This window comes from Agelaius tricolor, unplaced genomic scaffold (assembly GCF_023055355.1).
Source record: "Agelaius tricolor isolate 1412-34295 unplaced genomic scaffold, bAgeTri1.0.p SCAF_46, whole genome shotgun sequence".
NCBI lineage: Eukaryota > Metazoa > Chordata > Aves > Passeriformes > Icteridae > Agelaius > Agelaius tricolor.
Genome location: NW_027269306.1, coordinates 2,407,475 through 2,423,308, shown reverse-complemented (window position 1 = coordinate 2,423,308; position 15,834 = coordinate 2,407,475). Strand labels below are relative to the sequence as shown.

The following is a 15,834-nucleotide window of genomic DNA, read 5'->3' as shown; positions in this document are numbered from 1 at the left end:
AGGTAAAAGAAGATTCCTAATCAGTCAGAATCCCCAGGTGTGGATTTCTCATCACTGGAGGCGTTAAACTTTGTTTATTTCTTGAGTCTTCCAGCAAAGACATGACACTTGTGTTCAGTTTTTTTGTGAGATTGGTACAGATTTCTGCACACCAAAATTTGTTAATGGTTATTTAACATAGAATGTATATGGCGTGCATTCATTTTAGATCCAAAATTCAACGTTCATTTAAGAAATTTACTGTGTGCAAACACACCTAATCAGTTTGGAGTTGGAAGATGTGTAGAATTTTATACTTTACAGTCTTTATTAATTATCAAATAACACTTTTTGGCAGAGCAGTTGTTAATAATTTTTGGGGTATTTTTGAATAATAATAATAATACATTAATACTTTGAATCCTGCTATTATTCTATTATTATTTGTGAATAATAATCATAATAAGTGCACAAAGTGGATCTCTCTATAAAACTAATACAAGGGGCCATTACCTAACTTCTTTTACCAAAAGAAGATGTATGGGTAATTCTAAATTTTTCTTGAGTAGTAATTATTAACAAATAGTCATAAATATTTAAGCCATGATTCTTAATAATTTCTATTTCCAATGTAAAATCTTTTGGAGATGAAGTAGTAATGACAAGTGGTAAATATTTGTGTATTGTGAAGTCATTACCTCATCGCTGTGTGATAATCTGTCAAAAATATCAAGGATTATTTCATTTATTGAATATCCAACCACTATTTCTTTTTAGTTCAGTGTGGCTGTCTCCATTATGGTGCTGACCCTACTTCAGTTTTATGACTGAATGTAACAGAATTAAAGAAAAAAAAACCAACCAATTTTTTAGCTTTTCTTGAAACTTCACACACCAAAATTTGCTTTAATTTCATAAGATTCATGTTATTTGGCATGAACTTGCTTGGTGTTCATTATTGAGACCTTCTTTCAAATGAAGTGTCAGGATTTCTGGATTCACCTGTTGGTAACAACAGAGATTGTTGCCTCCAATTAAAATTTTACCTGGGCTTGGGAGAAGTATCAGAATTCCTCTTTGCTGTCAGACAAAACACTTAAACTGAGTTTTGTCCCTGTACAAATATTTGTAAGTATTGTTTTAGGTGATGAAATTGAAGTAGGATTCAATGTATTAATTCTTAATTAAATTATTTAAAATAAAACCAGTGAGGGGATTATATTACCAGAATGTAAAGATACAGAAGTAGCCCTCTACCAAAATATAGGCCTAATGTCTCTCTGAGAAGAGATGTGCTCTTAAAATACCTTCTTTTCAATGCAGTATGAAAGTCCATATTAAAATTATGTTCATGTACTAATCAGAATAAAAATGTAAATATATGCAAAAAGTCCATGTAATTCAAGTATTTATATAGGTGGTAATTGTATCTCATTGTAGATCTTTAACATGAGTGTCTTATTTTCCTTTAAAATTTTGAGATTGTTTATATGTACAACGTAGAAAAGTTCAGGCTGTCCTAAGAAAAATTTCCACTCCCTGACTTTTCTTTACTTATGCAGTGCAAGCACTGAGGATTTAAATATTTTCATTACATAAATGTTGTGAGGTTTTTAATTTTTCAGAAACTGACAAAACGGGAGGATGGATTTTGGGCGTTGGAAAAATTTTGACAGGGAACCAGAGGAGAGCTAGAAATTAGAGCAGAGGGGAAAAGACAGATTTTTTCCCTAATACAGAATCCAGATGAACCAAGATTGATTTGATTAATAGTAGTAATGATAAAATTGTGCTGCATTGAGAACTCAATCCAGTAGAAACACACAATATTAATTTCAGTGTGTAAGTTTGAGCATACAGGCTGTGCATGAATTTCTGTTGGTGGAGTCCCATGCTTTGTACGCAAACACAGAACACTGTGCACTTTAAACAGCTTTTGTTGCAAAGAAATATTTTTAAACAATATATAAAACAATTACTCAAATTATTGCACAAATAATTCCTCAAAGCTATGCACCTTCTGAAAATAAATTAGTTAGACAAAGCAATCTTTTTCCATAATTGCCCTTGCCCAAAGCTGCCTAAGCACGTGTGCAGTTCCCATTTCCAGAGCCAGCTCGCTCCGTGGATTTTCTTGACATGTTTTGAAAGTACACTTTGGTTGAACCCAAATATTGCAAGTTTGCACTTAAAAGAAAATGTCTGTCTCAAGCAGTAGCACAAAGTAAGATATAGAATGGATGCCCAGCCCAGCCTGCACAACAGGATTGCTACCATGTTGTTAGAATAATTATATTTTGGCTGAACTAACTAATTTATAAAAACTGTGGCACATCTAGCAAGACTGAAAACTTTCCAAGACTGGTTTTTTGGGTTGTTTTGGGTTTTTCATTTCAATTTTGAGTATAATTTAAAACAATACCTCTTCTAGCTGCCAACAAACTCTTTCCCTGAATCTCACCATTCCTGGCTTCCCTCCTAACCATGTCCTGGCTCCCCTCCAGAGCTGCCAAGTTTATGCCAGAAGCAGGAGGTATATTTGTATGGGGCTGGAGGAAGATCTGGAGCTCTGTTAAATTTTCCAGCCCAGATGGGGCAACATGATTTGTGTGTTTATGTCAGTGTGCCATACATCACAACTATCTGCGTGCTGACGTCAGCTTTGATTGGGCATTAATGTGCTGAACACTGCAAACTAGAAAATACATGATAGATACAGATCTATGGCAACAATGCCACATAAGCAAATGTCTGTTTGGTGTGGCCATTCACTGTGCAAAATATTTCCCAAGATACACTGCATTAAGCCAGGGGAATATTTTGACACACTTCAAAAACAAAAACAAAATCAGCGTGGGCAAAGAGAGCACTATTTAAGAAAGGAAACCCTTTCAGAGGAAAAGCTGAAACCCAACACGTTAGGCAAATATTGAGGTGCTGTCCCTCACTTGAATCTTAATTTTGAATTCAAACCAAATAGGAGGATGCTATTCTTATGATTTGCAGGACTGTCAGTGATGGGAGTATGTTGCTGATGGTCAACCACCTTTCTTTCCACAGTTTTTGTGACCCATTGTTATCAAAACTGGCAAGCAAAACCATCAACTGACAGCAAATGTTTTTTTTTCAAAGGGTAGGATATTTTTTTCTGTATCAGGAGTTTAGCTTTCTTTCCAGGAATCATCAGTGTCTATTTATTTATATAAAAGTTTTTTGTTTCTTACTTACAGAAATAGCATCCAGCAGCCTCCTGAAGAGCTGACAAAAGATGGGATTACAGACCAGAAAACCACTGACTACTTTAGATTTACATTTATACCATCTTTATGTGATTGCCCCCATAGAATAAAGGTTCCATTAAAATATAATATATTGTCTCTCTCTTCCTAGAAGAGGAAATGATTTGCAAGCCAGCTTTACAATAGCAAGGTGTAGGGATTGGTGTGTGGGCAGTGTCCTTTTTACCTCACATCACTTGTGTTATTCCTCAGAAAGGAAATTCTGTAGGATGACAGCACTTCATCATTCTCCATGGTTAGATTTGTGGGTAAAATGGAAGTTCCCTGACTCCATGGGGATGGATGCTCTTGGCCTGGGCACAAGAGGCTTTGAAAAGAGACCCCTCCCCAGGATTTGATGCCATCTGGCCCAGAAGGTGGGGAAGGGAGGGGGTGTGAAGGTGCCATGGGATCTGTGGGTTTAGGGCTGGTAACCTCAGCAGATTGGGCTGTCCCAGACAGACCACAACTTCATGCAGAGGTCAGGAAACAGAATTCTGATTATTCTTTGACAGGAGCAGGAGATTTTCACCTTTGGTGTCTGCTCTGTAAGCTTCTCTGTGGCTAGAAAATAATGGTTATTGAAATGTGGGTTCTTGGGAGCAGTTGGGAGGTTGATCACCATTTTAATAAACCTGAATGTCAGTACAATGCATGGACTGTTCTAACATGTCTGGGGGTGTTTTAATGTCTCTGCTCCTAATTGATAAATTGCTATTATGGAACAGTTTATCAGTATTTAAATTTATCTTTCAGAATAAGCAGAAGTCATATAGTTTATGAAAGAAGTGCAAAAGGTACAAAATACTTTAAAATTAATGAAAAATACCAAACTATAACCTGAAGCTGCAGAGCTAATTCCTTATAATTGTAATGGGTATTTTGAGATGATTAGTCTTGATACCCCTGAAGGTTTGATAAACCTACAAGCACCAAGAAGAAGAGTATTATACCAGCTGTCCAGGTACCTTTAAGATAACAATTTCTTATCTCCAAGAAATATTTTGATTTTTATCACAGAACTGTTTCTCTTTTTTCCTCATTAAATACTGCTAAATACAGTAAATACATCAATAAATACCTCACTAAATACATCATCAAAGCATTTAAGAACATTTTTTCTGACTTACCTCTGATGGTCTCTGTTGTGACCTTTGAATGTCTCTCTCTGCTATGTAAAATTGAGTAAAGAAAACTACGTGGAAAACAGCTTCTTTAAGGCATGTGACAGTACATTGTAGAACAAGACATAAGGCAGCACTTAAAAAATCACAAATATATTGAGAAATGGTAATGCTGATTGAAGCTTTAGAGTCAGATGTTGTGCAGAGAAAAAGTTTTAGAGGGAAAAATGCTGAGAAATTAGCATTGAGTTTTCCATGTTCCACGGATAGCCAAAATTAATAATTGTGTAGGCTCTGCTTGCTCAAAATATTAGAGATGATATGCCTAAGTGTATTAAAAACCAAGGTTTTCAGAGCTCAAACAGAAACTGGGCATCACACTCACAGCAGAAATCAATGAGAGATAAGCCTAACACATGGCTTGTAAATATTGCTGATGTGAGCAAATGCTTGTTGTGAAGATTTAGGGAAATGTTAATTTAGTGCTAAGTTAGCCCTTTCATGGTTTATCCTTGTCAAATATTTGTTTTCTTTAGACACATACTTGAAGTCTTTTTTTTTTTTTTTAAGAAAAAAGCCTTCTAACATAATTTCTAAGTATTGATGACCTATTTTCCCCTCACAGTTTGTCACTGAGAAGACCAAGGCTTGCTCTGTGAACATTAATTACCTTTTTTCATCACGTAGGATGTGTATTTTGTTTCCATGTCTTACAGAATAAAGCAATTATGGAACGTGTAACAAACTTGTCAGATATGGTGGTTGGTCTTGAATCATTTATTGGCTCTGAGAGAGAAACCAATCCATTGTACAAGGATTACCACGGTGAGTTCCATCTTCAGCAAGGCAAAAAGTCTGCCCTGGGTGTTTCTAGGGCACTTAGCAGCTCGCCCTCCAATTGGGTATCTGCTCTAAAGCAGCGTTTGATTTCATTTTGGAATTATACCTCTTAAATGTTTCCCCTTGCCTAAGCAGCCTTGAGTTAGGGAAATTTTCAGCAAAGTGCATTAAGGCTGCAAAGGAAACATGGCAACTCCTTGCATGTTGTCAAGCTGCATTACTGAGGCATGGCTCAATCAGATGTACATCTCACCAGGCAGGCTTTGGGGAATTCACATGCAGGGCAGGCTTGGCAATCATCTGACCGGCGAGCTGAACTTGTCATGAAATCAATACTTTCTGATCTGCCAAGTTTTAAATTGAGAACACGGGAGAACATGGATCTTAGTTAGTAAGGTGAATAAACTGCTGAATTATGTGCTGAAAAATAAGGTTCTGTTTTGTCAGCTATAGGTTACAGCACTTGCACTTTTAAGGAAATGTAAAATATGAAACTGATTTTGGTAAAAAGTCATGTGGGTTTTCAAGTGTTTTATCTTCAAAATGGGTAATGTGCTTAATATTGCATTTTGTTTCCCAAAGATTTTTGTCAGCTGTTGCAGCAGAACTATTTAAATTTTAAAAATAATATTAGAAGTTGTGCACAGCAGCGAATAACAGTTTTAGCTAATCCAGAGCACTGCTCAGACTGTGCATAAATTACAGCTCTTATTATTGTGATATTACTGTAGTTCCATGGAAACCTTCAGCTGAAAGTAAACTGCTTATCTGAAATCTGCTGTAAACACATGACAGTGGCAGTGTTTTCCCTAGCAGAATGTATGGAGTACACAGGAAAAAAAGCAAAGATGGTGTTGAGACACCACTGTGTGTATGCAAGCTGTAATTAATAAATCAGTGAAAAATCTTTCTGACTGTGAAAGTGGTGCACATTTCATTATCTGGAAAAAAAAAAGCGAATGTAAAAGAAACCATGAACAAAAGCTGGAATAATTTGCCTAATTATTTTTCCAACTGTATAATCGTGATATGGCCTTTGTTTATGCTAACATAATTCTGTCAATTTAATACTCCTTTTTCATTACTGAAGAGATCCTTTAGGACAATGTTTGTTTTAGCAGTTATTTCCTGGTTTCCTCTAAAAGTGTACGCTAAGCCATTTCTGGTGCTATTTAATACAAATTATGTGCCAATATACATAGCTTTTAAGATTTGCACAATCTTAATTTGACAGTCTGTAAAGAAGTGTTTCTAATGGTTTTAACTTTGTGGATTCTTTTTGCCCCAGAACGCATTTTAAGGTATTTATTTACTGCAGATGATGAAAGATTTTGACATTACTCAGGAGAAGTTTGATTACATTATTGCATTATTTAATGAATCCACCTTAATCATTTTGTTAAGCTGCATGCAAATTGAAATGTTTGAAAAGCCACAAAATAACAAAAGAATTATATAGATTACCCCTAAATGAAAATTTTTGGGATACTGTATATAAGCAACGCTGTGTTATACCTGCCGTTCCTATATGTAATAATTAGATTTTGTACTCAAAACCCTAAAAAATAGTTCTTATAATTCACTGGACAATAGGCAGGGATAGAAGGTTTAAAACTGTAATAACGTTTTTCTAATAGTATTGAAAATTTTTGTAATTAGTGCCCGTAAAAATGCTGCTTTTTAAAGTGTTTCAATTCGAGGAAACTTTAAAAAAAATAAATAAATGCCCGAAAAAATACTTGCCTTATTTTAAATAAGGGTTTTAATGTTTGGGGATTTTCTCACAGCTGCCGTTTTGAAGTCAGGTACCTTTTCTAAATGTTCAGTATTTCCATTTAGACGCTGGCTTTATGAATAGCAAATATAGGGCAGTAATTGAGAAGCCCTGTAGAATTTTCCTGGTTTTCAGACGTAGAAAATCCCCCTTAGGTTGTTCAGAGACTATATTAGGCTGCACAAAAACCATCCAGCGTCCTTGTCAGAAAAAATCAGCTTGACTTGCAGCTGACAGAATGCAGAGCTTGCAGTGCACCTAGCGCTGCTAAAAACATCTGAGCAGCTCCAGAAGCCTCCTGCAGGAGGAAAATTTATTTCTTCTGGGGGCGGCACGGGGGTTAAAAATTATTAAAAAGCATCACCTGAACCGGGATTTCCCCAGAAACTTTTTTCTTTTTTTTTCAGGTGGTTTTTGGGGCAGGAAAAGAAGGAGTTCTCATTAGAGCTTCAGTGGTTATCAGTAACCCATAAGCCTTGTTTTGCTGGCTGCTTACTGGTGCATTTAATAAAATAAAGATCACTCCGTGGTGCCGTGGGCAGCATGCAAGGTGATAGCCATATTTGCTTACTGTAAATACGAGGGGAAATCACACACAAACGGGCTGTAGTTTTGACAAGTATTAAGATGGCTCTTTACATCTGTACTCCTGTACCAAAGTGCAATTAGTTTTCCTCGCACAAGGATTTCTGTTTATCTTATTCTGCTTGATTACTTGAGCATAATCGCGCCGTTTGCTTCATTGCTCCTGGTAGTAAGCTCCAGTTTAAAAAGGGGAGGATGAGTGTGTGTAAATATACAGAATTCTACTGTAAGACTCTAATTTATGCATCTGGATGACAGCGTTTCCTTAATTTATTTTTTTTTTCCCTTCTCCCCCTCCTTTACTCTTTCTTTCCACAAGGTTTGGTTCATGTACATCAGATTCCTCGGCTCAATAGCTTGATCTGTGATGTGTCAGACACCAAGGACCTTGCTTTTAGATTAAAAAGGAAGCAGTTCACCATCGAGGTAAGAGAAACGTTGTTTCACTGTTTAGAACCCAAAAGGTGGAGCTAATCCCATCTCTTATGTTTCGTTTTGTTGAAATACATAAAATATGCATCAGATGATGTCAATTCATTTCGTTCTGGCTTTGCTGTTGGGAAGGGGTTTATAAAATACTGTAATATGCCTCCTAATTAAAAATGTCTCGTTTGCTGCACTGAATCGGTCTGCTATAAATACTTTATTTTGGTTTAAAATGTACATAGAAAGTAGGCCACAACCTTCAATAACAAAGCATGACATGTTTCTAAGGATGTCAGGAGCATATTTAATTAAATGTTAATGACTTGCTCTTACTTGTGTTAGTGGGTGGGAAAGTAGCTACATGTTATTACCCCGGTAGAGGGATTTTAATGTATAATGTTGGCTAAAATTGTGTGTGGTATGGGGGATAAGTGTCCTTATCAGTATTCAGAAACCATTTTCTTTGCATTACTGAAATCACCTTTCGCTCTTTTATGTCATTTTAAACACAGTATCATTTACACTAATGTCCTTAAGTAAATTTCCTACTAAATTTAAACTTTTTTCTGTGACCTTTATGCAGGCAGTCCTGATAGAAGGCAGTTATACAAAAGATGTATTTCATTTTAATCTTGCTAAAGAGCAAATGAACATAGCACTATTAAGCAATTAGAGCTGATGTATTTATTAACCAAGCAATGCTTAGAGATGGAAGATGGCTTTCAGGGTGATGCAATAGTCATCGGTACAGTCTGGGCAATTTTTTTTTTTTTTTTTTTTTTTTTTTTTAACAAAGACATAAAACAGCCAAGCATCCCTGACAAACCATTTTGTTTAATCTCTTTTCAAATGAAAAGCTCTTAAGCAGGCCACTTGTCTTAACTGCTTGAAACCATAAAAAGGGAGAATTGCCACCAATAAATTAGCATATTTTTTACTCCATCACCAAATGCTGGTCAATGTGGCTTGGCACTGCTTTGGTGTTTGGGACTTCACCCTTAAGTGACCACTTTGGCCCTTATTTGACCCTCTGCCCTTTTTAGCTGGCCACTTGATAAGGTAACTTAAGGGTTCTCTCTCTTCACTGCCCCCTCCCCTTCACAATTGCAAGTAGCCCTAACCTATAAATCATTGAAAGGGCCCTATCAAGTGACAAATTAAGGTGCCCTCCTCCTAATTAATGGTCATCAATGTCTTTAATTATCTAATCCTATTGAGAGGTAGTTAATAGTTAATCGGGCAGCCAGTTCTTCATGCAGGTCATCTCTGCGTGAGTGCTAGAAGTTTCTCAACTAGAGGTATCCTCTTCAGAAGCCACTTAAAGGCAAGCACATGGAGGAGGGCTTTTTTCCCCAAGACAATTCCTTTATAAGGTTTGTCACTTTCCAGAGAATGCAGCGAGTGAAACCGGGCATTGTGAGGTATTAAAGCATTTGAACAACTGCTTTTGAGCAGTACAGTAGAAACAAAACCCTTGGTAGTCTGTGTTTGGTTTTAAAATACAAATGTTCTCTCTGTTAGCAGAGGTGTAGAGAGGTGTGCACCCTCATTTCACAGCATAGTAAATTCTCATTTGCCATAGCTGTGAATTAGGATATTTGGGTGGTTTCTCATCCCTGAATCCTGTCTCGGAATACAATTTTCTCTTCCAGACTCATTTGAGATCCTAATCTGTAATGTAATTTGGAAGGAAAGAAAACCCTTAGCAGGAGGCTCTGTAAAAAGAATTGAATTAGCCATGGGACATTGGAAGCAGGAGTGAAGTGCAACTCTGGAAACAACCTGTTGCCTCAGACATGCGTAGATGACCCACTTGTATAATTTCTGCCTTCGCTGCTCAGCTGCAGCCCCTTTTGAATAACTTCAGGTTTTGTTAGAGATATGCTTTCTGTAAGCTGAACTGACACAAACTCTCCCTTTTTGAACATGTTAGATCACTGTCCTACTGTGATCTTCCTGTACAAGTTTCACTAATCTATAATACATATGTTTTTCTTCCTCATACTGTTAGGGAAAGCAGAGAGGCTGGCTGGAGTAAGAAAATGGGAGCAAGGGAAAACTGAATTAGGAAAGGATGTGAATAAGGTCTTCTGAAATGGGTTTCTGCAGTTAGAATGTGATGTGTCAGCAGTCAGTCAGCGCTGGTTCTGGGGGCAGAAGCAAAAAGCAGCACAACAGTGTGCATTGCAGGCATTGTATATGCCTTATACACAATGCAATCAGCTAGGACTTCTTCAGTATGTAGCTTAAATATGAAATGAAAATGTATCTAGAGTACCTTAGAGTTTTTGGAAAGATTCTACATACTTGTATGCACAATTTAGGATAAAAATATTGTCCTCTACTTGAAATGCTGCTTTAAAATCAAATTGCATAAGAAAAGCTAGAAACACAGAACCTGTGAACTATGGTGGAATTTCTTCCAAAAGGGTTTTCTTCACCAGACCATTCTTTTTTTACAGTTTAATAATAGCATGGGACATGGATTTACTCATCTCCGGATTGCTCACCAGTTAAATAACTCCTTATAGTTTGGCCCTCACAGGTGGAAAGCCTTGAATGTCAAATCTATTTTATTAGATTGCACTTTTGTGGGAGAAACTCCACCTCTTTATAGCCTGTGGAATCTTTTAACTGTTTCAGTTTTCCTTGTGTCTTCTTCATCAAAATAAGATCAACTGAGATGTTTTCCAAAGAGATTTTATTTTAAAATTCAGGATGAAAATGGTTTTTTAATGAATATTTATGAGTGCTCATTGTCCATTTATAAATTATGAAGAGGAACCTTCCAGGAAAACTTCCATGCTTATCTAAAAGGTGCAGTAGCTATTTCAAGCTTTCCCAAATCTTCACACGTTAGTTACTAGCAATATTCTCTTATGTGCAGTATTATCAGAGATCTATCTTATGTGCATGCCACTTTAAAGGACACAATTTTGAAGTTAGCCTGTCTAATCCTATTTCTTCCCACTTTGGAATCTTAATTAGAAGGAGATAAAAACCATCATTTGACTAAATTATTGTCTCGAATCTGTAGCAAAAGGTATAATCCGCAATTGGGCCAATTAGTGTACCCCATAGTTAGCTATGCTGAGGCAGGAAACTTGATTAGATCTGACACCAGCCTAGTTCCCACTGTTGTTTTGCCAGGTATGATGGTCAGACTTCAAAGGGCTTGAGGCATCAGCAGGGCAAGGTTTGGAGGCCAGCTTAGGTCCGGTCGTTAATCTCCCTGCTAAAACCACAGCAGCCCTCGCACAAAACAAGCTTACACGACACAATCATGCGGTATTAAAGTTTGGGTTGAGTCATGCCAATTTGCCTTTGATTTTCTGATGATTGACTAAAAGATGGCTACATGACTAGACACATACTGAACGTTTACTGATTAGGTAAGTTCCCCAAATATTTGAAATATTTTTTGATTTCTCAGTTAAATGATATGACAACCCGTTTGTCTTAATGCAGCCGTTCAGCGGAGATGTTCTTGAAGTGCTTTTTTGCTTGCTTTGTAGCTCTGAGTGTAACTTTTATCAACATTGGAGAAGTTTTGTAGGACCATTGTGTTCGTAGTTTTATTTGACAGAACTTTATCTGTGTTGTTCCAAAGACTCCTGTGTCAAGACTTAAGAAATCTCTGCTTTAATTTGGTTTTTTCGCTGCCCCAAATTTCTGCGGGAAGGTTGTTTATCTTTGTTATTTGGGTAGATTTATAATTACTCTCCAAAAGGACATTTTCCTTTAATTATTTTCCACCTCACCATCGAGTAAAGCGCTGCTCCACGGCTGTGATTACATAAGTGTTCCTTTCTTTTGCAGTCTGATTTGTTCAAATATTGCAGTAACAGTGACATGTTTCCATTCTGAGAAAAGCCTAAGGCTGCTTTAGTATTATTCCAAATGATTGAAATTGCCATCTTGCTGACTTTCCCTTGGGCAGCTTAGGGCCTGTTTACTTTTGTATTTGTTTCACATGTTCCCTCTGAGTTTGGCTGGCAGGACATCATTACCTGGTTTGACAAGACAGTTGGAGAAGATTCATATTTGATTAACTCCCTTTGTTATTGTCTGGACAACACAGACCTCTGAAATTATCTATTTAAAGTTAAAACCCCTGATACATTCAGATAAGTGCTTGCAAATAGCAAAGTTTGTGAACGGGGTTTTTTTTAATTCCCTGGTTTTGCTTAATTTATAAGCCTTCAAGTTACTGTCAATTATTAGGAGTATAGAGATGAAGCTTTTTTCCTAGAAGTTTTTATATTATAGTTTGTCTAATAAATAGTTGTTGTGCAAATACATTTTTTTGATCAAAACTCAAGTCACAGCAGCCAATATTTTCTTCTAAATGGCTACACCACCTGTGCAGCCCACAATAAATTCTTTAGAAGCCAGCTCCGTTTGAAGCCAAATGTCATGTATGATTTAAAGAATAGCCATGCAGCAAAAAACAGGTTTCCAGAGCTTAATGTACAGATTCAGAATCTTTTCTGAGAGGTGTTTCCTAAGAGGAGAGGGGAAGAAATTAGAGGAGTCCTGTGGCTGGTTTCTCAGAGCAGGGCAGATGCAGTATGGCACTGTGGAGCACTCTGTATTTCATTTTCCCCATGCTAATTGCCAGAGTAGAAGGTTAAGTCTTTGGAAGGAAACATAACCAGCAACTGAGCCTATGCAGAATTAAAAATAAACAAATTATTCCAAAGGCATTCGAATAATGAATGTCCTGTCTTCATCTGGCAGTAAAAGACTGTGAGAAAATAATGATGGCCAAAATAAGAAGTAATTGCAACTCCAGGTATTCCTTGTGTCTGGTGTGTTTCCAACACTGGTATTTGGAAGATGACTTCAAACTCTTTGAGGTGGTGATTTTGGCCATTTAAAACAGGAGCTGTGGCTTAGGTAGCCTCCATCTGAAATCTCTGCATTTCTGACTTTTTTGTCTTCCTTTCAGTGTCTCTCTTTTCACTGATTGTCTTAGACAGACTACAATGTGGTCAACTTCCTATTTGCAAAAGGGAGGTGCAAGTGGCCACTGTCAGGGGTTATTTACCCAAACAGGTGGGTAAAACAAGTCAGAGCTGATGTCTGCTGTGCTTCAGTAAAACCACAGCACAGGTTTGGTCCTGAGGGGCTCAGGAGCTGGCAGCATCACTGAGTGCCAGAACTGTGCTCCTGCAAACATCCCCTGAGTAATTTTTTATCAGGAGCAAGTATAGAAACAGAGGCTTAGGCTATTTCTCCTGGAGGAACAAGTCAACCCTGTCAGCAGCACATGTGGGATCAGTATGTATTTAAAATACAGTATCTATTAAATCAGTATATATTTAAAATCTATGCCATACCAACCTCTCAGTTGAAGTGAGAACTAGAAAATGGCAATGAGAGCATCACTTCCTTTAGCTCCTCCCAAGAGAATTTGAGGCAGTCTTCATTAATGGCTGAAGACAATATAATCTTGATTATATTCCTCAGGTGTTTCTAAAGTTGAGTAAATCTGTAAATAAATGCAGTTGAATTAATGAGCTATTTTTGGTCACTGTTAACAAAAGGAATAAGTGAACCTGGGAGCTGACAAAAGGCAAAACACTGGTTAATTATAAATTTAGGTAAACTGGCAGTTCTATAGCAACCATTCAGTAAAATAAGGAAAATAAGCTAATAGATGCTACACCATACATGTTACCATACTGATCTATGCACCTTCATATATAGAAAAAAACTACCCTGCATTTTGAGATTGTCAAAACAGACAGTGAGACAGGACTTGACCCTCAGTTAGGGCCTTGTGTTATCAAAATAAACCTTCTTTTACCAAGCCAGCACTTGTGTCTGCCTGGGGCAAGGATGAAACTTCCCTGGTTCTCCTGGTTCAGGGATGAGACAGAACTTTCCTAAAGTGTTACAGAAAGTGTGTTTCTTCAATTTTCTCACCCTCATGTGTTTGAGGTATCCCTGGGGCTTGCATGGGATACCTTGAGCAGCTGCATCATCCCTGGCAAGCTCTGTGCTGGATGTTCTCTCCAGCTGGGGGGCTCCAGTGCAGGGAACTCTGCACATAAAACTAAAATTTCCAACAGAGAGAGGCAAAACACTGGAATAAAACTCAGCTGGAATTTATACCAGCAAAAACAGGGTTTTTGCATTTTTGCATTGATTTTTCTTGTCCATTTCCCCCATTATATTCACCACTGGGTTATTTAAAAATAGTTCAAAAGGCAATAATTATAATACCATAACCTTTTCTTAATTTAAAATTAATAATACTGAAAAAAAAAAAAGGTTATCCTGCAAAACTAATTCTGTCATAATACCAAGCTCCATTTTGCATTATTTCACCTAGTAGCCAGTTCAGGTTCTCTTTACCTGGTATGGTGTACTTCACTGAATTGTTTTGTCAGATGCTGTCAAGCCAACCTACCATTGTTAAAGAAAATCAAACTAAATCATTTTGGCATGAGCCTTCCAGGAATAAGGCACAGAATATGAAGGGTTTGATGAAATCAAGGATTTGATTTCAATATTGTAAAAGACTGCCTGTCAAAAATGTATTACATTCTTTCAAACAATTTTGAATAAATATACGTGTTTTAAATTGTGACAGTACAATTTAGCTAAAGTTTTGGGAGAATATTTTTAAATTATAATAACTTGAGGTGAAACAATACTTGGAGAGCTCCTATTTGAAAAGAAAAACTCTCTGAATCTTAATGGTACACTGGACTAAAATCAAGTGATCAGTTTTATACAGTATATGGAATTTCAGAACACATATCCTGTGCACATGAGGAAGGATTTAATTTGAAAATATCACCTTCTTTTATACTGCTTATTAATGTAAATTAAATTATTAATTATTTGTCTGTAAGCAAATGCAGGAAGATATCGTTAACTATTAGGTGTCATCGGAAGATTTGCAATATCCTGCAATTTATGTAAAAATTAATTTTGTCTTATGGGTTGTATAACACTGTAATGTGAGAGTTCCATTCAGTTTTTCAAAACTGTAACCCTTGTAATACAGTGCAAGTGCAGTTTCTTGTTAGCAAGCAGAGCCCATTTAACAGAACTTAAACAAATAATTCTGGTGTTTGGAAATATTTATGCCACGTGCTGTTGCAAGGGAAGAACGTGCAGCACAAAGTCATTAATGCTGTGGAAGGTCACTTGTGCATGTTGTAATGGGCTGCTCATTCTCAGGATCTGTGCTAAGGGTCAGTGTTGCAGCATGAAAGGGTTTGGCCTGTTCACTCTCTAAATAAGTGGGTCAACTTCTCCTGCATTTGCCAGAAGAGTAAAGCAGCTGACATATTCCCCCTTTCTAACTATTTGAAGACAGGTAGAATAAGGACATCTTTTGGTAAAAATGTTGGTTGATAAGGATTAAAAAACTCTTTCTTTACAAATCTCTATAAAGGATTATATTATTCACTATTATATTATTCACTATTATATTATTCACTATTATATTATTCACTATGTTTTGGACAAAGACCTTTGGGCATGAGTTAGAAAGATACTGATGGTGAGTCTTAAGAAGCAAAAAGAGTTAGACCCCATATTTGTATTAATTCTCAGCAGGAACTGAGTGCCACTTCCATTAAATGCTCTTTAAAATATCACAAGTTTTAATAAAATTAGGATATTTTGTCGTTGTATCATGTTCTCATTTCACAAAGAGTAACAAATCCAATCAGGGTGTTACATGGTAAAACACATCTCAGGTTTTCTGTATCTCTGTAAAGGCAGGAAAATGAGAATGCAAGCTGAGAGGAAGCCCCATGATCTCATCCACAGGTGTACATTGTCCCTGAACCTTATTGCCATGCCC

At 36.8% G+C, this 15,834-nt stretch overlaps 1 protein-coding gene across 4 annotated transcripts in view; it reads left to right on the top strand.

The window, feature by feature from the left end:
• ELP4 (elongator acetyltransferase complex subunit 4) overlaps nucleotides 1–15,834 on the top strand; it is a 141,862-nt gene that overhangs the window by 56,797 nt on the left and 69,231 nt on the right. For all 4 annotated transcript variants that reach the window (XM_071455250.1, XM_071455249.1, XM_071455253.1 and 1 more), the window contains 2 exons: nucleotides 5,098–5,206; nucleotides 7,900–8,006. In XM_071455250.1, coding sequence (XP_071311351.1) covers nucleotides 5,098–5,206; nucleotides 7,900–8,006 — 216 coding nt within the window. The remainder of the gene's footprint in view (nucleotides 1–5,097; nucleotides 5,207–7,899; nucleotides 8,007–15,834) is intronic.